We start from the raw sequence: 19,834 nt of genomic DNA on the forward strand, positions 1-19,834 counted from the left end.
CCTCACTCGAGTCATTTGGAGGCCGGCAAGCTGCTTGCTGCAAGTCTCCCATGGCTCTTCTGCAGCGAAACCAGAGAAACCATCTTCCCGTCGTACACACACAACCTCATTAGCCCTGCCTGCTGCCAGAGAGGCAGCCTCCCTTCCCGGGAACCAGCTGCAGAGAGAGAAACCCTATTTCATCTATTGTGAAATGGCCAACAATTGACCCGCTGCAACTTTTTCAAAGCCTATTGATACAAAACCCCACAGGGGAAGCTCCATCCCGTGGGCTGTGTAAACTCCAGCACGTGTTCAGCAGACTGCAGGCAGCTTCAAGGGGGCAGCCATGCTAGCAGCTTGGTATCGCGTAAGACGTCGGGGTTTGGTGTTGTTTTTTTACAATATCAAGCACTTGTACAACATCCTCCAGGGAATTCCAGCCACTCGCCTGACCTCAATGAATTAAGCATCGCAATAAAATGTGCAATGAATTAATCATCTGCATCTCCAACATGAGAAACTGCTATGCAGTGGCTCACAGGCAGCCTTTTGAATGATTTAGGCATCTCAGTCCAATGGAAGTCAATGGCATTTGGATGCCTAAAGATTTTCTGTTAAGTGATGTAGCTAGAGTCTTCCAAATCCCAGCTGTAAGATCTCAGCCAGATCTCCTAAATCCACCACTCCTGAGAACTCTTCTTCTATAAAAAGACTGTGGATGCTGGGGAAGAGCCACTAGGACTGAGAGCTCAAGTGAAAGAAACTGCCCCGCTGTCTGGGAGGAGGATGTTGCATTATACAGACCAGTCACTGCAGGGTCCTCTCAGTCAAACAGTTAACTGCTGAAAAGCAGGAATGAAGAGGAGAGATGCTAGGAAAGCAGCAAGAGCACTGACCCTATATTGCCCCCCAGGAGCTCCAGACAAGGTGAGAAACTAGACGTGAACAAAACAGGGTCTAGTAAACAAGGTGCAGAAAGCACACCATGTTTGAGAAAGCTCAGACCTGGGTCTGCTCTGAAAAGGAAGAATCATTTCCATCCACAATTAACAGCGGGAGCAGCTTGACCTTATTTCTATTCAATTTTAGAAAGAGAGCAGAGAGATGCAAACCCTTACAGGGCTTTTAAGAATGTTTGTCCTAATCCTGTCCTTACTCTTGTATGGCTCTAAGCATGGTATTTCTCCTTCCTGCTCTTCATCCATCCAGCCTGCATACAAGCTCCTTGAGCTGCATGGGGCACAGGACAGTCCAATCCTCCTGGAGGTGTGTCCCTATGTTAGAAATAACAATTGAAAAAAAAAAGACAGACCATCCTAATGCAACTTGCCCCCCTCCCCAAACGTCTGACAGCTCAGTTTCTCAGACTGAAGTGATGCAAATAGCTCAGATAAGGTTCAGATAAAGTATCTGGGCTCTCAAGGGCTTATCTGAACTGACCACCAGCTCCACAAATTCTGAAATTTGCCCTGTGGGACTATCTCCATAGAGCTTGATTTCCATCTGAAGCCTCGACCTCCAGAGGCTGCAGAAACAGCTACTGTTCAAATGCATTCTTGAGATAGCAGGGTGGGACAGGGCAGGTCTGCAGCTCCCCTACCTTTCCCTATCTGGGGATTTGCCTTCTGGTGGGAATGTTGCAAGAGCTGGGCTGATGGCTCAAGGAACCGGTGACGGCACCTTTCACCGCCAGCCTTTACACTGTAACAGATGAGGTAAAACCTTAGGGTGCTGTTAATGAAAAGATCACTTTCCCTTGGCTACGAAGTGTTCCGTGCTGGCTTTTGCTTTCAGTCATGCTCCCTCTCAAGTAATTGCTAGCAGAGGGAAGGCTTTTGGGAGAGCACCAACTTAGGGTGCTATGCCATGAACTCCCTCACAGACAGTGTCAGCATGGGCATCATACTAAGATGTGGGGTTTCTAAAGCAGCCTGGATGAAACAGGGAGCTGGGTGCAAAACCCAGCTGGTCTTCTCTGAAAATCTCAGCCTGGCAGGCTGTAAAGGGAGTCAGCAATCGCAGCAAGGAGCTCTGATCAAACAGACCCAGGCTCACAGTAACGGACAATCTCTAGTGTTCATTTACGGTGATAAACATTTGTGCTTACAGATCCAGCCTAGCCTTTCTGAAGCACAGATAGACGCAGTGATCTCAAAATGTGTGGTACATGGTAGTGAGCATCCATTTATAGTACGCAACTCAGACTGTGAAAGGAGCCAGGGGAAGTCCAAGGCCAACTTAGAGAGGGTAAATTGAGATCTCTTTGTAAAGCTGGTACAAAGGACCCATTAGCTCGCTTACACCTGGACTACAGCTATTCTTTGTCCTGCAGCAGCAGCAGGGTTCTCCTCCCATCTTACAGCCAGATCCCATATGCTGGGTGCTCTACAAACACAGGAGTAAAAGACAGCAGGAAGGATTCCTTCCTGAAAGGTCTGCAACCAAATAATCAGTAATCTAATGGTTTATACACCTAACGCAAATCTAGCAAGGATGAAAAAAAGAGCTTTCTGAAACCTGTTCAAAGCTCTGCAGAAATTACCCCCAAATCTCGCTGATTCAAGCAGAGAAAGATTTCCTCTCTGCAGAGGTTTGTAACCGTCAGGCAGAGTTCTCAGGCAAGAATAACTATGAAATTCTATAGGATGGCTCATAAACCATAGAAAAAAAGGTTTCATTTCCTACTAAAATATTCCCAATGGATCATTCCCAAAGGGCCAGCATGCCAAAGGGCTGCTTCTGAGTGTGCTGGCTCCCCTTCCGCATCGGCGCTTCGCCCTGGCTAAAAACCAGGGACGAGGGGAAAACGCGTGGGCAGGCTATGGGCTCTCTGCAGCTCCCCAGCGCTCAGCTGTGTTGGCAGCACCAGGGTTAACCACGGCGTCGCCCTGTAATGCAATGATTTCTGGTTTATTTCAGCAGGGGAAGTGTGTCCCGGCCTGATTAGCCCAATGGTTTCCTCTTTTCCCATAACCTCCAGACCCCCATGGCCTAAGTGTTTACTTTCTGAAATAAAAAATCTGCTAGTGTTTTTCTTTTTTCAGGGCATGTGTATTTTGGGAGGATTCGGGGGGAGGAAAGTGGAGAGGGGGAGTTGAATGGGATGGGAGGCTTGCATACACCTCCCTTCTCTCTCCCACCCCTCACCCCCAGCTCCTTTCCAGCTGCAACCTCTGAGCTGAGACTTCTGGCTTCAATGAGAGAGAGAGAGAGAGCAAAAGGGAGAGAGAAACGTATTAATGAGAGAGTTCAGTCTCTTGCTTCAGCAGCTATAAACACAGCGAACATCTGGAGGGAGAGAGAGGTGCTTCATGCTGCCAGGAGCTGAAAGAAACAGGCTGTTTTCAGGGTCCCAGCCCCCCACGTTCCCCACATCCTCTGCCTGCCCTGCACATAGCTCTCCTGGCATCACCCAGCCAGCCCAGTCCATCCAGAGAAGAAACAGTAGCTGGTCTCACTTAGGCTGCCCTCCCTGCTCCATGCCAGGGCAGCAAAACCCACCTAGGTGCTGCTACAAGAAGGGCTGGCCACGTGCAACCCAAACCCTCTAGAGAGGGTGCTTTGCTGCCCAGTGTCCCCAGAGGCAAGTGCTCATGGGTCTGTAGGCAAAGCAGTTTGGGAAAGCTCAAAAAAAAGCAGCTGTGCTTCGTGTGGCCTGTCTGAAGCAAGTGGTGGTGCAGGAGAGCCTTCTCCGGAAAAAGAAACAGATACATCCACCTCACTCCATCCCCACAGAGGAACCAATCCTACTCTAAGACCATCCAAAAACAAGACATCTTCTGCAGTCATCCTCAAGGCATCACAGAAGCTATGGATAGCCTGTTGCTTACTCCCTTTCCTCCTTGACTCTAACTTGACATCCAGTTATTCCTTCCCCAGGGCATACTGAAGCTGCCGGTGCTGCTGCTCAGTTTTGCAACAATCCTGGTGCAACACACTAACTTGAGTTTTGCCTCTTGGTGAGCTCCCATCCTCCTCTTATACCCGAGTACCTCAGCAAATCTGCAGGCATCACCCCAAAAAGCAAGAAAAAAACTTCCAGCTTTCATCCAGACTCATCCAAGGGACCAACGCCCTGTTCAGAGCATGATGCCTCCCTGCGCAGCAGCTGATCCCCAGCTGACACCAGTCTGCAGCTCAAGTGGGAAAAGAGCTCAGCACTCATTCTCTGGTGATGACCCAATGTGCAGGGAGCTCCCTTGGGTTTTGTCTTTGAGAGGAGAGACAGGGATTTTTCCAGTCAGGCAGGAAACAAATAGAAAAGTGAAAGCCTGGATTTTTGTCATTCTGTTGCTTCAATGCAAATAAACCTCTACAAGTGCTGACTTGCAGCAGGTTACAGCAGGGGATGCAGAGGGAGCATCATTAGGTATCAATGGGTTGTCTGCACGTGTTTTCCTCACCTGCAAAATGACTAAGATCCACATAAACCAGACATTGAGTCCAGCTCCCACTGACCAGAAGAGCAAACCAGTAACTGCTCTGCATCCTTCAGAGGGCCCTTGCAAAAGGGCCAGGAGAGTCTAAGACACGGCAGGCAGCCCATGGCTCTGCAATACATTCACAAGGCATAGAGGGATCTTTCCTCTCCGCTGACAGATTGGAGTAAGTGCTCTTAATGGAGAAAATTATGCGTGTCCTTCAACAAACCCAGAGAGCCAAAGTATAGGAGGTGTGACGCGCCTTTGACTGGAGCCAATGAAACACCCAAAGAGTGCCACGAGGAAAAAAGGTCAGAGAAACCCCCATTCCAACCAGGCTATAAACAGCGGCAGACCCCAAGGCTTGCAAGAGACTGTGCCACCTCACCAGCCAGAGGATGACAACAGAGCCCAGCAGAAAGGGCTCATTCATCCCCTGGGCCAGAGCAAACGGCCAGGGAGAGCTGCAGATTTGGGGGAATAACTGGCAGCAGATTGGGCAGAGGCAGGATTTTGCACACAGCTTTTGCTGAGCCTTGAAATGAATTAGCATCCATCGCCTTGTCCCTCCCAGTGGCGGCTCACACCTTTTATTTCTCCCCCTGTTCTGTTCCCCTGCACCTTCCTCCACGTCCTCCCTTGTCTGCTCCTCATTTATTAAGGAGGGAGAGGACAAACCGACCAGTCCAGGAGAACTGCATGAGAAGTCCTGCTAGGTCTCGATCCGCAAGCAGATGTGCGTGCCCTGTGAAAAGACGCCCATTCATCTCTGCGGAGAGCATGCGGGGGAGGTAGCAGCAGTGCAGGGGAGGGGGGAAGTGTTGGAGGAGGCTGAGAAAAGGAAGGAGGCCGCAGTTAAAAATAGGATAAAAGGACATGAAAAAAAATGCAGATTTTTTTTTTTTTAAAAAAAAGCTTCGCTCAGAAAATGCGCTGCAGCTGGAGAAGCCATCGGGCTGAGCCTGGTCAGCTTTCACCTTCCCCCCCCTCTCCTCCTCCCCAAGCCCCCTTCCTCCGAGCGTGGGCCTGGAAGACGGCCCAGAAACTGCTCACAGAACAAGCTTTCCTCTAGAGATCTCCACCAGGGAAGGAGTAGGTCTTGCAGCGAAGGAGGGGGCAACGTGGGGAAAAGCAGGGAGAGTTTGCCACAGATGCAGGCGGCCCCCATGGGACCCCTGCCTGCAGTCCAGGCTGAGCTGAGAGCTGAGCCTGAAGGAAGATCACAGCTACAGTCAGCAGAATGGGAGCAAAGGGAGAGCATCCCTATCTTGTCTGCGTGGGCGTGGAGCAAAGCGGCACGCTGCAATGCGTTGCTCCAGCTACAAGGGCTTTGCTTTCCTGCCAAACCCAGCGCAACACCACCATAGTCCAAGCTGCAGGGACACGGTGTCCATGAAGCAACAGGGGGTGGGATGCAGGTTTGCTGCATTAGGGAGATGCCACCCCCAAAGCTAATAAACCCAAAATATTGTGGGTTGAGAGGTGGCACTAAGCTAATACGTCCAGACAACACTGGCAACAGATTGGGTAAGGCTGGTCTCCCACAGCACCGGCCTGAATGGTGCTGGGTATTGAGGGTGAGCCTAAGGTGATACCTTTTGTTCATGACAGTGTCTTGGTGCAGGAAGCCTGACCAAAATCAGCTCAACTGCTTTCACGGCAGCATCAGACCCACAGCTGTGATTACTCCTCTAGAAAGGCTTTAATTTAATTTCTTGCCTTGCAAATCCCAAAGCCAATCCCATTTGCCTCAGTGAAAGCAGGATCACTCCCTCAAATGCTCCTGTAGCGCCCAAAAGGCTAGCAGCACCTTCAGTCCAGCCGTACTAATTCAGCACAACAGTCATAGAAACTTCTTCAGCCAGTTGTTTCATCCCTTGCTTGCCATTAACAACAGTTTTATCTCACTGTTTTATCTAACCTAACACTAAGGAAAACAAACCCATTCAGAGTGGAAGAGCTTGTCAATATGGCCTTGGCTCAAATAGACAGCACAGCCAGCACTATGTCCATGCTGGAATTATAATACCGCTATCAAATCTTTTCCTTCACTCCAGTTTTTGTCTAACCTTGTATCAGCAAAAATATATTACTAGGGAGTAATATTAGGATAGTGTTACCTTATGAATTAAACACACGGTGCTAAGTGTGGCTTTCAGCATTTTCATCAACCCTGCTGCTTTGGGCAGACACAGGGCACCCTTAATTTTGGGCTGCCAGATGGTTCAGCTAAGGTGCAATGGCCTTCACATTCCCATTCCCACCTCTCCAAGGAGCAGAGCTACTTTTCCTGACCAGGCAGCAGCAGCTCTCTTCTTGCTGTTTTTTTCTACCACCTCTGGGATGTGCCCTTTGCTTGCTGTGGGTCCAGATTAGGTCGATCCTCTGGGCAGTAACAGTCCCAACATATGTACTGCAGATTGTGGTAGCAAGCTAACAAATAAAACTGACTCTTTACTATTTACAAATTTTTTTCTTTTTAAACAAAAAAACCCCACCACTACCCCTTCTTGTCTTTAGCAACAAGCTAAATCTGCATCAGGCTTTCCTTTATCCCTATCACTGAATAATCTTATCAGACTTCAGGCACAATGTAAATAAACTCACCCAAGCTTCAAAGGCAAAATATCTTCTCTAAATGCAAGCAGCTCTAAAACTTTTAGACATGTTGTGGGTTTCTATTGCAAGAGGATATATTCACACTTGCATTTTCCTTGTTGACTTGTTTCTTTCACCAACATCAAGACCATGAAAACCAAAATAGCCTCTAGTACACCAGAAGAATAGATGACAAATGGTTTTAATGTGCACCCAAAACACAAAGGAGAAATGAAAGACTGTTCCTAGCGATATATACAAATGAGGGTTTCCTCTCATTTAAAATTAGAAACTGCTCTAAGCTGAAGAAACAGCAATGTAAAAAAAAAAAAAAAAATCAGAGAAAGAGTACCTTGCATTGCAACAGGAAGAACTGTGAAGTAATTCTTAGGTATTGCAAGAGGATCAGAGGCCTGTCCTACCTCCCAATGTACTGAGAGTTTGATCAAAACCTGTTGAAGACAACGACAGCTTTTTTTGCTTTTACTGGCTTCACTGAGGTCTGAACCAGGCTCCAGTCTCTACAACAAGAAATTTCACAGACCCAGCATGGGGTAATGAAGATCTGGGTTGCAGCTATGTTGGTCCCTGGAGAGACCACTTTCACAGAAAAGGGGAGAGGGTAAGGAAAAATATACAAAGAAAACTTTGCAGGCACAGATTTGCAAAATGTTTGAGTAAATCCAAATGCTGCAAGGGCAGATTTCATCAGAGCAGAGTTGACATCATGCTGAGAGAGGTCACCCACAGGAGTTGAGCAAATAGCTGAAATAAGAACGGCTGGGAATAGGCAGCAGTTTTGCTCCAGCCACAGGCACAGTGCTCTGCATCCATCTCCTGCTTACACACCAGTGCTCACCAAAGGAGAAAAAAAAAATTGGAATGCCTGAATATTTGCCAAGGAGAGATTTCAAACTATACATTTGACTGCAACAGTCACTGGTTCTGCTGAACTCTTTAGCTGCAAAATGTCTCTAAACATCAGGGCTTTTCCCCTCCCAAGAGGCCAATGTGCATAGCGAACGAGCCGGGAACAAGTCACAGAAGACCAGCACATGCCATGCAAAAGCTTACATGGGATTTAACTGCTTCATGATAGGCTTATGTGGGACTTAAGTGAAACATAAACTTCATATTGGCCCTTTGCAAAGGTCACATTCGTGCAACTTGAGCTCTTTCACTTAGTTCCTGCGGTTGGCCTGTGCCACAGCGTACCTGAGCCCTCTCCTCCGCCACAGCAGAGCAGGGCTGCTTTGCTGATGCCTTATCACCCGTCCCACAGGCAGGAGGACCGACTGCCCGCCAGACATCTGCGCTGCCTGTTGGTTATACAAGCAGCAGCCCAAACTGCAAGTTCAGCTTGAAGATTCACGGGTTGAACAATGTGCAGGGCAAGAATTAGTCACCGGTGATTTTGTAACGACTTTCAAATTACAAATGCATTAAAGATGATCACCTAGTCCAAGTCAGTGGATTGCTTTATCTGTGCAACACTTTGTAACCATGCAGCCCTGACAGCTCAGCATGACCGCACATCTCCAGCTGTGGTTACCTGAAGAGCATGTCACCACCCTCCCAAGAGGCAAGGCGATGAGATAGCTCCAAGAGCAATAGACCCAAAATTACTACCACAGTGGAATTAAAACTGGGGGGTCCCCGGCTCCTTGCAGCCTTCCATGAAAGCAACTTTCCAAAGCCACTGGCAAGGACATCAGTCCTGCAAGCACCATGAGAAATGATGAAGATGCAGCCAGCAGGTTGGTAGGTTCACCTTGCCTACGGTATTCTCAGGGAGACCCCCATGTCTGCCAAGACCCCAGGGAGCAGTAACCAGGGCTGCAATCCCTAAATGCAAGGGAGGTGCACACAGGACATCAAAATTAACCACCTGAAAGAGGAGAGGGGTTCTCCCAGCTGGGCACCTGTGCCATGGCAGGGAAGAAGGAAGCTCCCATCCTTTAGCATAGCTCTGACAGGAGAACAGTTAAGCAAAGCAGCTTTAAGATTTTTATCTGCTTTCTGGCCCCGTCTCCACTGAGGGAGACCCTTAACAGCCAGCAAGTCAGGTACCAGCCCGGTGATGCTGCAGTAGGTGCCCTTTGGCTGTATTAATGGCAAAACACCCCAATAAATTAAGTCAGGACCGGGGAAGAAAGCAAATATAGAAGGAAGGAGACAAGGGGGACATGCTAGACAACAAACAAGAGTATGGCAGGCCTTTAAGGCTTGTCTTTTCACCTAGGCACACTGCCAAGCCCGACGGCACAGGGGGGAAAGGCACCGTCCTGGTTTGCAAGCCCACCGCTGGTATGGTGTCCTACCCGTGCTGTAGTGCTCCAGGCCGGTGGGCACTTCTTGCGTGGCAGGCTCGTCCCACAGCGGGCAGCACATCCTCGGCTGGCAGCAGGCAGACTGAAAGCCGCAGGTCACCCAGGGGTCCTCACAGGGCCCGGCAGCACCTTGCTTCTGGGAGCGGGAGAGGGAAAAGCGTCAGGGGCGCAGCACCACAAAATGGCTGCCCTGTGCACCGTTCCCTCCCTCTCCAAACCAGGCACAAAGCCCTGGGCCAGCAGAGTTTGCTCAGAAAAAACTGTCATCTAAATTCACCTGGCTGAGGGGTGTCACAATGAGGCCAAAAAGACCCTTTTTTTAAACAAATGTGAGGGAAAAAAGAATGAAGGCCCACAGTGAGGCTGTGCTCAGCAAGATGGCGGCAGCGAGGGGGCTCTCCTCAGGGCCAGCCATGGGGAGGACACCCTCCGTGAGGGGGCCTCGTTTCAGCCCCCCCCAGCTGGAAGTTATATTTTTTGGCTGTGTGAGGCAGGAGCCCCAGAGCCCCCCAAGAAATGTGGGGAGCTGGGAGGGAGGGAGAAGCCATGGCCCTGCCCAGGCCGCAGCCTGGCACTGTGGGGGAGCCCAGCCCCACACTGGCAGGTACTGGGGCAAGCCGTCACATTTATGTTCATATTCCTATGGATATTATTTGTGATTATTATGTTTATGTTTATATTTGCGTTATTTGTGTTTATGTTAGTTGTATCTATGTGTCCATGGACAGATATATGTATATATATACATGTGTATATATGTATGTGGTATGCACAGGAAGTATATACACAGGTGTATATTTATATAAACTTATGTATTATTACATATATATTACAGAACCTACTGTATTATTATATGCTTACACATAATACATGATATATGTATACACATGTATTGTTTGTACGTGTGATATAGGTGTGTGTACACTCACACATATGTAAACCTAGGTTATATCTGTCATTATGTATTACACATTTGTTTTCATTGTATATATATTTCTATTTATACTTTATAAAGAAAATAGATGTATTATATATACAAGCATATATAGGTACATGGAAATAATCCCAGGATATAATTCTCATTTTATTTTATACATATATATTTATAAATATGTATCTATATAGTGTGTGTAAATAGTGTGTGTGTATATATACACCTTATATACATATTTATCATATATACTTATATGGTATACATACCTATATGTATATATACATAGACCATAAAATATATATGGTACACAAAAGCATATATAAGAGGATAACAACACAGACATACATACAAATAAATTCAGGATGCTTTCAATTTTTATTATTATTATTATTTCCCTGCAGGGAAATACTTTTGCTTCATCTCCAATCAGTATTTAAAAGCCAAATGCATGCTTGGAACCATTTAAAGGAAAGATATCAAGCTATGTTAGAAATATTTCACATGTCAGAGTGGTCTTTTTTTCCTAATTTGGTGAAAATTTTGCTTTCTAGCAAGTCTTATGTGCAGCCTGGTGTCTCAGCTCAGAGTTACAGCTTTCATCTGACCTTGTCTACTATCTTGAATGCTGGTCAGCATTTCTTTGGACAAACATCTATTAATATGTTTCCCCTAAATCAGGGTCTGATTTCTCTAAATAAGGGTCAAAGCACTGTCAAAGTTGTCCCATAGCTGCTGGCAGTTGGCACGGACAGGCCCGGGATCACACTTAAACATATATTATACATAACCACCCATCAACTGCACAGACAGAAAGGAGCTGGCTCAGGAGAAGGAGCACCAAAGTTGTCCAAAAACTCCAGAAAACTGACAGAACCTTTTCCAAAGCCTGATCTGCTTTGTGCTGATCCCACTGCATTCATCCCCAGCAGGTGAAGGTCAGCACGGGGAGCGGAGGCACCAGGACAATGGTTACCCTAACAATCCTCCTCCAAACACAAGCGCAGGAAATCCGATGCAGTGATCCTACTTCCAGTTGAGGTTTGCAAGCTCGAGAGACTCAGATAAGCTCCGGGTAAACACTCAGCATTCAGGCACTGCTCTGAACTACGTAAAACCTTGGAATATTTAGTGGAGGACACCAAACCGTGTTAGTCAATGGGCTGGCAAAGTCACAGTAACCAAAGAGAAAACAAACTGAAACAGAAAAATAACCCAAACTCCTTTCTTACCATCACTCCGGGGCGAGTCAGAGGATAAGGGGCTGTGTTGCCGATGGTTGTGTCCATATAGTAACTCATCATCTCAGAGGTGCCTGCAGAAATGGAGATGGACATTAGATGCCCTGATGCAGAAGGCATAAAAATTGATAGCATCAGCTAAATCTGTGCTTTCTCACGGCCATATAAAGCTAGGACCAGACTATCATCTTAATGAGTTTCAGCTGGGAAAGTTAAGAGGAAAAATATCTGTATTAACAGCAGATATTGTGATTTGATGTGTTGTATCAACAATGCAAACACACAGATCCATAAGTGTAAACTGTTGAGAGTCTGACAATGGTGAATGAATTATCACCTGGAAGCTGATGGAGCTACTCTGAGGGAAGATGAGATCATATTTCTTTTGCTGTAGAATCGATGGGAAATTCTTGCCAATTTTTTTTCTTTTCAGAGAGAAAAAAAAAAAAAAAAAACCAGTTCATTGAGATCAACACCTTTCCTGTAAAAGTTTTGTCAAAAACAATACGTTTCACAAAGAACTTTGCTGTTTTCAAGAGGCACCTTCTGTTTTCTGGCATTAGCTTACATTCCTCTTCCTAAAGCTCTCCCTTGCATTGCTGAGACTTCTATTCCTGAATAATTTGCAGTGCATTAAATAACCATCTTCAACCCACAGGAGCATGTCACAGTTTCACGTGTCATTCCTAGCATGGGACGTACTCCTGTGAGCAAGTCCTTCTACCAGTCCTGTTCATTAGACGTGATTTTTAATCATTGATTAGCCTACTTGTGTAGCCGAGGTGAAGGAGGTGCTATCTGGCTCTGTTTTCATACATGTAGCTGTTTCTCCCGCTCTCCTTTAAATGCACAGCAGAAAACGCAGGGCCAATGCACTTTCTGTATTTTGGGGAAATATGACTCAAAGGTGCTGGGAGGAAAGAGTAAAGGGGGAGTAGCCTGGGCTCAGAAGGGCTCACTCAGACAGGATATGACTTGGAGCCAAGGGGAATGGCTATTTTCATCATGCTGATACACGGCATAGCCTGCAAGATGGAAGAGCCGCCACTGCTTTAACCTCTGTGAGGACACAGCAGCTCCGACACCGCTGGAATACCGCCCTTTTGATTTCTGCAGACCTCCTGTGCTACCGACTGTAACCGCTGCAGATGCAAACACTTCTCCAAGTCGTCTTCTAGACAGAGCCAGTGCAACCACGTCGCCTTCAGCCTCCACTTCTGTGCTGCACCCACGAATAGCTCCCGGAGGCACTGGGACCCACACCCAGCATTCCCTCCCCTCCTGCCACGCTCACAGGGCCAGGGGCTTGGCTGCTGCCAGGGGCCAGCCGGCGGTTTGCAAACATGCCGGCAAAGGGCAGAGCCGGCTTCAGCTGTGCCTCACTCACCACTTCGGCAAACAGGGACTCCAGATAGCGTCTCCCACTGCGCTCTGTGACTAATGGCCAAATGTGAAACACCTGCATGTGTATGTGTATTAAATTATTATCATCATTTCCTGCTTGTTATTACTATGTTTTGCTCTAACACCAGTATTAATTTTTTTCTTTTAAACTTCTTTTCTTAATTCACAAAATGGAAAACTACCTACGCGGTGAAAGAACAACAAGCTTAGAGCAACCCAGAAACACACACATTGCAAGTGCTGTGGCTGAGAAGCCTTAACTAATCTCAGCATCTGCGTGCACCCTACCAGCCTGCTCTAACTAGGCGTTAAAACACGTTTGCTTAAGTCTCATTGCAGCTGGGTCAGCCTGCAGCTGGGTAAAACAAAGAAGGTGCACGCAGCCCATTTCTGCAACTCAGCTAATGAAGGGCAAGGCGCTTAGTCACACACTTGTCCCCTGATCCTAACCCTAAACAAATGTAAACCATCTCACGTAAAAGGGAACTGGTCTCCCTCTTGCTCTGGAGTAAAGATTAATGCTGCCAAACTGTACCAAAGCAAGACAGACGCTGCAAAATGGAGACGGAGAAATCGCCGGGCTGATTCACCTATTTCAATGACACACATGTGTCTGAAAGTAAGAAGCTGCAGCGTTAAAATAGCAGTTAAAACACCAGTCCCCACCAGCAGCTTTTTTTCCTGCTTTGCATCTTGTGCAATAGGCAGTTGGGCTTTGGTTTTGTTTTGTTTTTTCCTTTGATCAAGACACCTAAGTCACACCGGTTCTCGAGAACTGCTTTCATGCCTCGCTGAGTGTCGTTTGAATCTTTCTCAGGATGCAGTTGCCCGCTGAACCTTCCAGCAAAGTACCACACATTGATGCTTGAAGCAGCATGTGCTTCGGTGACAGGAGAAGCACTAAACCCATCCTGACACCCAGGACAACGCTTCATGCAATAAAGAATATCAAGATTGCCAGAGTGTAAAGCAGCACCAGCAACCCCCTCCCAAGCCCTGGCCTGGAAAAAGGGAATTATCATCTCTAGACAGTGGCTCCAATAGATTTATAGCAAAGGCAGTTTGCTTTTTTCAGTTTCTCTTCCCCAGCAAGCTGTACTATTAAAAAGCACAAGCAGGGGGTCAGAAATACAATGCAAACATCATTTGCACCCGCATCTCCATCTGTTCAAGACAAGTCCAACTTGAATGCAAGTTAAATCAGTCCCCCAACCCGATGCAGATTTTGTGGGTGATAACAGTTAAATGACAGACACACGCAGGCTTCAGGCCGCAAAAAAAGGATGTGGAAGACAAGACCTGCTCTAAAAAGGCAGTGAGCAGATTCTACGCACAAAATAATTGTGCTCTGGAAAAACAGGTATGGGAGGCCAGCGACAGGAGGCAAGATGACAGCAGAAAGGGAGCTCGAGTATGCTTTGTCCAGGCTAATTTTAACAGAACTTCCACCACTTCCCATAGGAAACTACTTCACAGCCCAATACATCTCTCACTGTCAGCAAGTTTCCCTGATGTTTGAGCGATATTTTTCTTCTCTTTAGCTTCCTCTAATAAGAGCCTAAATAGTTCCTCTCCTCCCCTTGGACGCCATTAGATAGCTTTAATGACTGCTCAGGAGCTTGCAGCTGAACTAAATTCAATGATCGCGCTCTTTGTGGCAGGTAACTTGGCTGATGTTAGGGAAATCACTGCAGATTTACACCAAGATAATCAAGATCCACGGCTTGCTGAGAGCTGTTAATAAATAGCGGAGAATCAGAGCCATTTGGTAAGATCCTTAATGACTTAACAGCTTGACTTCAGTCTTATTGTTTGCTCTTATTATTCCTGTCTTATTGTGAAAACGTGCAGGAGAAACAGCATTTATTTTGGGACTTGATCAAGTACCAGCCAAAGCTATTAGACTCTTGGGTCATTTCTAAACTAAATTAAATTTTTAATTTAATTTCAACATCCATCCCTCCTTTTTTACAAGAGGTTTATTTTTTTTAAACAAATTACCAAGCTTAGTTTAAAAAGGAAAAAAGCTGTTTGTCCTGATGATTAACACACACACATGCAGAAGTTAGGAAGGAGTTAAAAATGTATGCTAAAACAAAGCAAACTTTGTCTATGGGATGTATCAAGACCCTTTACAATATTTTTGTATAGTGTTTTACTATTACATTATTTTGATGGAGAAAGGAACAGGGCTGAGATAACAGGGATTTTCCTGTGGCAGAGTCAAGACCAGCAGCTCCCATCTCTGTTTCCCAGTGTGGTGCTCAATGTATGGGTCTGTGGTAAGATCCTGCAGCTCAAATTGCTCCCCAACTTCTGAGCTGTAGGACCACACTCAGCTTCTGCCCATCCCATATCCCTCAGCCCCAGGCTGGCAACCCACTAAAGGTGTCACTGTGGGGTCCACAACTGGAACAGCTGCAAAAGAGTATTCAGGAGTTTTTCTCCATCCCAATAAACCAACAGGATTCCCTTTCCACAGGGTTAGGTGGGAAGCCAGGAGGATGGGGCAGCAGCAACCCCATCGAAATATTTCTGACTTCAAGAATGTGAATCAAGACTTTAAAAATAAGAAGCAGCACCTTCAGCACAACCATCTGCCGTGGGGTGTTGCACAGGCAGCTCGCTGACCCAAAGCTGCTTAGTGATAGCCATTTTATTTTTGCATCAAGTAATATTTTATCATCTTTGAGGGGGTGGGGAAAATGGCTCGTGGAAATGACATTCTTCAGCAAGGCTTTAACCCTTGAAACCCTGGCACTTTCCAGGCCGCCTGCCAATTCGATTCTCAGGGGAAGGAGTGTTTGTTGATCTGTTGGTATGTTAAAAACCTCATTCCATTCATCAAACCCTGGCACCAGCTTGAAATAAAGGAAGCATCCCCAACGCAGGGCTACAAGCCATAGAAATGAGCATGCTTCTCTTGCTGCCTATTTACAAACCATGCTTTTCAACAGATCGGCCACCTCCTGCCTCTGCTTCATATCAGGGGACCCCACCTTTGTTATGATTTTAAAACTTCGCAGTGTTCTCAAAGATAGTAACTGATTTACTGAAGGGGAACCAGGCAGGGCAGTAAATAATGATGTTATGGTAAATAGAGCAATATAACAATTGCCCTCCTGCACCCTCCATAAATACTCCAAGAGATGAAATGACTTGGCTAAGGTCATATGGAGAAAGTGAGGGTGAGAGGCTGAGTATCTGAACCCCTGAGCCACTATCTTAACGACACGGTGGTGATTGCAGTCGGATCAGCATTGCTGTAAGAAGGTTGTCCGCGCCATTTCTGGGAACGATGCAGCTAGCAGGGGCAGGGGAGGGCTGCCTGTCAGCACATCACTTTCTGCTTTAACGCTGTGCTCTTTCTTTTATCAGTAGCTGTCAGATCTGAAGGAGATATGATGGTACCTTAAGAGCCTTCCATTTGGCTGGACAAACTCTAGCTGAGATGGATGACAGCTGTCGCGAGGTAGTGCCAGGACAATTTGGACCAGACACATGCGCCCACAAGCCCTTGTTCTCTAGGCTTGGTAGTAAACTGCTTTCTGCTTTAGACTTCTCCCTTGCCCTGCTCATTCATCTATTACTCAGCTGCTATTTTATAATTGAGCTAAAATAATGCCACTGTCAACAGTACTACCAAATCTATAGGGAGCTGACAAAGCAGATCATGGCAAGGAGAGAGGTTTAGGTGAGACCCTAAACCAGAGAGGCTGTTGCCATTAAATCTTGCAGCTCTCTCTTGGGTCGTAGCAGCTACTTGCAATTGCAGGAAGATGTGAATGGGTGTGGGGGGGTTAATTAGGTCATCTGTTATTTCACTTATGAATTTCCCTCTGTGAAATAATAGATTTAGAGCACAACCTCATGGGCCAGCTCCTCAGCTAGGGCAAAGCAAAGGGGGAAAGAACTGGGTAAGTTTCCCACTGTTTAGCGAGGATCTCCTACACCAGGGAAGGATCTGGCCCCATGATGAGCACACGTTCCCCATCTCGGAGAGCCCAATCTGCCCTGCAGCAAAGGGATCTTGGTCCGGGATTGACAGCCCAGCTGTAAGTCTGTGTTTTGCTCCAGACTCCCTGTATGACCTGCAGCAGGACGCTTGGGACCAGCCTGCCCAGATCTGATGGTGCTTTGAAAATCCCACTAAGCACCTCTCTTCATTAGGTATCCAAACTCTTTTAGAAAGTTAGGTAAACTTCCATTTCTCTGTGCCTCAGCTTCCAGATGTATGAAGAAGAAAATAGCACTTGGGTGTTTTCTGATGTGGAGGGACACGTGGTACCCCAGAACTCAGCAGTGAAGCTGAGGACAAGGGACACATACATGCTTCCCAATGCTGGGTGCACAAAATGCACAGTGGGCTCCCACAAAAATCCCAGCCACTGGGTTTGCAGTGCCATTCCCTACTGCCCAAGGCAAAAATGTCCAGGTAGCCCAAAAAATCTGGTTTGCCAGAAAAATGTTTACATGACAGGTGGGGGAGAGCTTAAAAAAGCAGCCAAATGAGAGGCAGCACGAATGGCCTGTAAGCAGGAAACCGCTCTGGACCCAGCCCACAGCCCCCAAAGGTGTCAGTTGACAGCACAGGATGGGAAGTTGATGGTAACTGTAATACCAAATGAGTGGCCGCATGCAAAGCGATGATTTAGAGGCTAATAGGAAGGGGGAAGGCCTTGGCTGTGCTCCTCAGGGACTCACAAATCCCACTGGCTCATTTTGGCTGACCGAGGGGTGCAGGATTGTGCCCTTCCCAAGGAACAGCAGCAGCACGGCAGCACTTCCCTGCAGCTGTCAGACTCAGAGCTCCAATTCCTCCCAAAAGCAAATGCTGGCACCTGTGGCACTTTCTTCCCTTTGGGAGATGGCATTGCTGTTGCAAACATGCAGAGATGCAGCAGCAAACCCCGTACAAGCATCCCTCCAAAGACAGGAGTCAGCCCCCATATGAGAGGGTCCGCTCCTTCTCTGATTGTCCACACACGGGGCTGGAGGGAGTCGAGGGAGCATCTGACCCTGGGCACTTTGCTTCTCCCCCTGCCTTGCAACAAAAACAAACAAACCCCCATTCAAACTCAAAACGTAAAGGGAACTGCAAATTTAATCCACTGTAATAATGCCAATGCACAGCCTTCTACCTAGATAAGGAAAATAATCATGTTCTCCTAAACACACATATAAAATTTATATACTCTGTATAAAAAAAAAGAAAGGATTTTTAGAGGGAAGCATCAGCTCCAACATTTGTATAAGACCCTGCAGTACTGTTAGCAAACACATGAATCAGTTACTGGGTGAAACTGGAAATGGAGAGAGTAAAAGTAAATCACCGGCAAAACAAATCTTAGATGTCCTGAAAATGAACACAGGTACCTACAACCCACGAAAGAGTTTAAAGAGACTCTCTCCCCACCGCCACTTACTACTTAGCTGAAAGACCAGGGGAAAAGCTTATGTCCTCCACGGCTTCCCACACTTGTCTCCGATCTCTTTCCAACTACCTGGTGCTATCCTCTGCGCTGGAGCTGGAGAGGATGGAAATACCATAGTGTTTGCAGCAGGGCTGCCTATTCAAAGGGAGGGGGAGTGGTCAACCCCGCATCCAGGGCGGTGGGAAAGGCGAGCTCCACGCTGCTCATGCTCCAGCGGCCACCGCCAGCCATGGAAAAACCACCTCTGGCAGATGTCACGCCGGTGGGACAAAAAGCAAGAGATGCTGGTTGGAGGTGGGCATGGGGGCAGCCTCCTGCCAGCCCCCCGGTGCGAGCTGCCACTCTGCAGCGGTGGCCTTTGGCTCTGTGCTGCCTCTGCGTCCTGTAAAAGTGATCCGAGGGCTTCGGCGTGCTTTGTGAGTGGAACTCCGGCCCCCCAAAGCCCCCGGGAAGTGGAGCATATTCTTGCACGACAACTGAAAAAAAGGCACGCAGATCACGACCAGGGTGAGGTTTACCCAGCCCTGATCCCTGAACCTCGCTCAGCTCAGCTGCTGCCTCTGCCCGGAGGTGCCTAATGGCAGAAACTGCTGTTTCCTCCTAAAAGCCCCCCTGGGCAGCTCTGTCTTCCCTGCTCCCGTGCGTATCCCAGGGCACTGCTGGCTCCAGAGCACTGCGCTTTCTGGTGCCTGCCTTACCCTCAACCCTGGGAAGGACCTAGCCTGGTAGCATACCCTAAACCCGCTTATCCGTGCTTCTGGTACCAGGCATGCAACAACAACAAAAACAAACAAACGAACAAACAAAAAAAGAAGGTAGCTGCTGCTTGCTTTTAAAAGCATAAAGGCTGAAGCAATCTGCCCTTCTACAAGGCACTACAGAAGGGGGGATGCTTGGGCAGCACTGGGAGCCACTGGTTCAGCTCCCTCCTCTGATAGAGGTGATCCCAACCTGCATCACCCCAAAGACAGCTTTTAATGCAGATGCTAGAGGAGGCCAGGGGCTCCCCGTAGAGTTGATGGCTGCTGGGACCAGAAAGGCAGGCAAGCACGTTCCCGGCTGGGCAGGAAAAGGGAGGGAGGCAGAAACACAGGTGGCAGCGGGCTCATTCCAAATACCCCAGCATAAATCACCCGCTTTGCTCTGGGAGAGCAGGACCTGGGGCTGCCCTCTCCTAACGCCTCTGCCTCCTGCTGCCCTGCCTGCCTGGCCCTCACAGCTTGGCCAAGGACCTCCGAAGCCCCCGTGCTACCCCCAGAACCTGGATGCAGGAGGATGTGCCCATCCTGCTCTCACTCTCCAGGCAGCAAAGCTGCCTTTTCCTCCAGGAGAGGGCTCCAGGCTGAAAATCTTCGCTAGCTCCAGCACAGATCCCTGTCACGACGCCTTCATGAGCAACCACTCCTGCTGAGCCCCTGCTAGCAGCCCCAGGAGCAAGGCAAAGCCCAAACACCAAGAGTTACATATGTGCTGTTCTGGAATATTTTGTTTA

The 19,834-nt window shown here is 47.7% G+C and overlaps 1 protein-coding gene across 1 annotated transcript in view; it reads right to left on the bottom strand.

The window, feature by feature from the left end:
• ETS1 (ETS proto-oncogene 1, transcription factor) overlaps positions 1 to 18,474 on the bottom strand; it is a 78,685-nt gene extending 60,211 nt beyond the window's left edge. Inside the window, exons 1-3 of the mRNA XM_056322738.1 lie at positions 18,334 to 18,474; positions 11,495 to 11,577; positions 9,323 to 9,467 (exon numbers count right to left, since the gene is read on the bottom strand). Of these exons, the coding sequence (XP_056178713.1) occupies positions 9,323 to 9,467; positions 11,495 to 11,566 (217 nt within the window). The 5' untranslated portion in view covers positions 11,567 to 11,577; positions 18,334 to 18,474. The remainder of the gene's footprint in view (positions 1 to 9,322; positions 9,468 to 11,494; positions 11,578 to 18,333) is intronic.
• Positions 18,475 to 19,834: the final 1,360 nt, after the last annotated feature.

Source organism: Falco biarmicus, chromosome 20, assembly GCF_023638135.1.
Source record: "Falco biarmicus isolate bFalBia1 chromosome 20, bFalBia1.pri, whole genome shotgun sequence".
Taxonomy (NCBI): domain Eukaryota; kingdom Metazoa; phylum Chordata; class Aves; order Falconiformes; family Falconidae; genus Falco; species Falco biarmicus.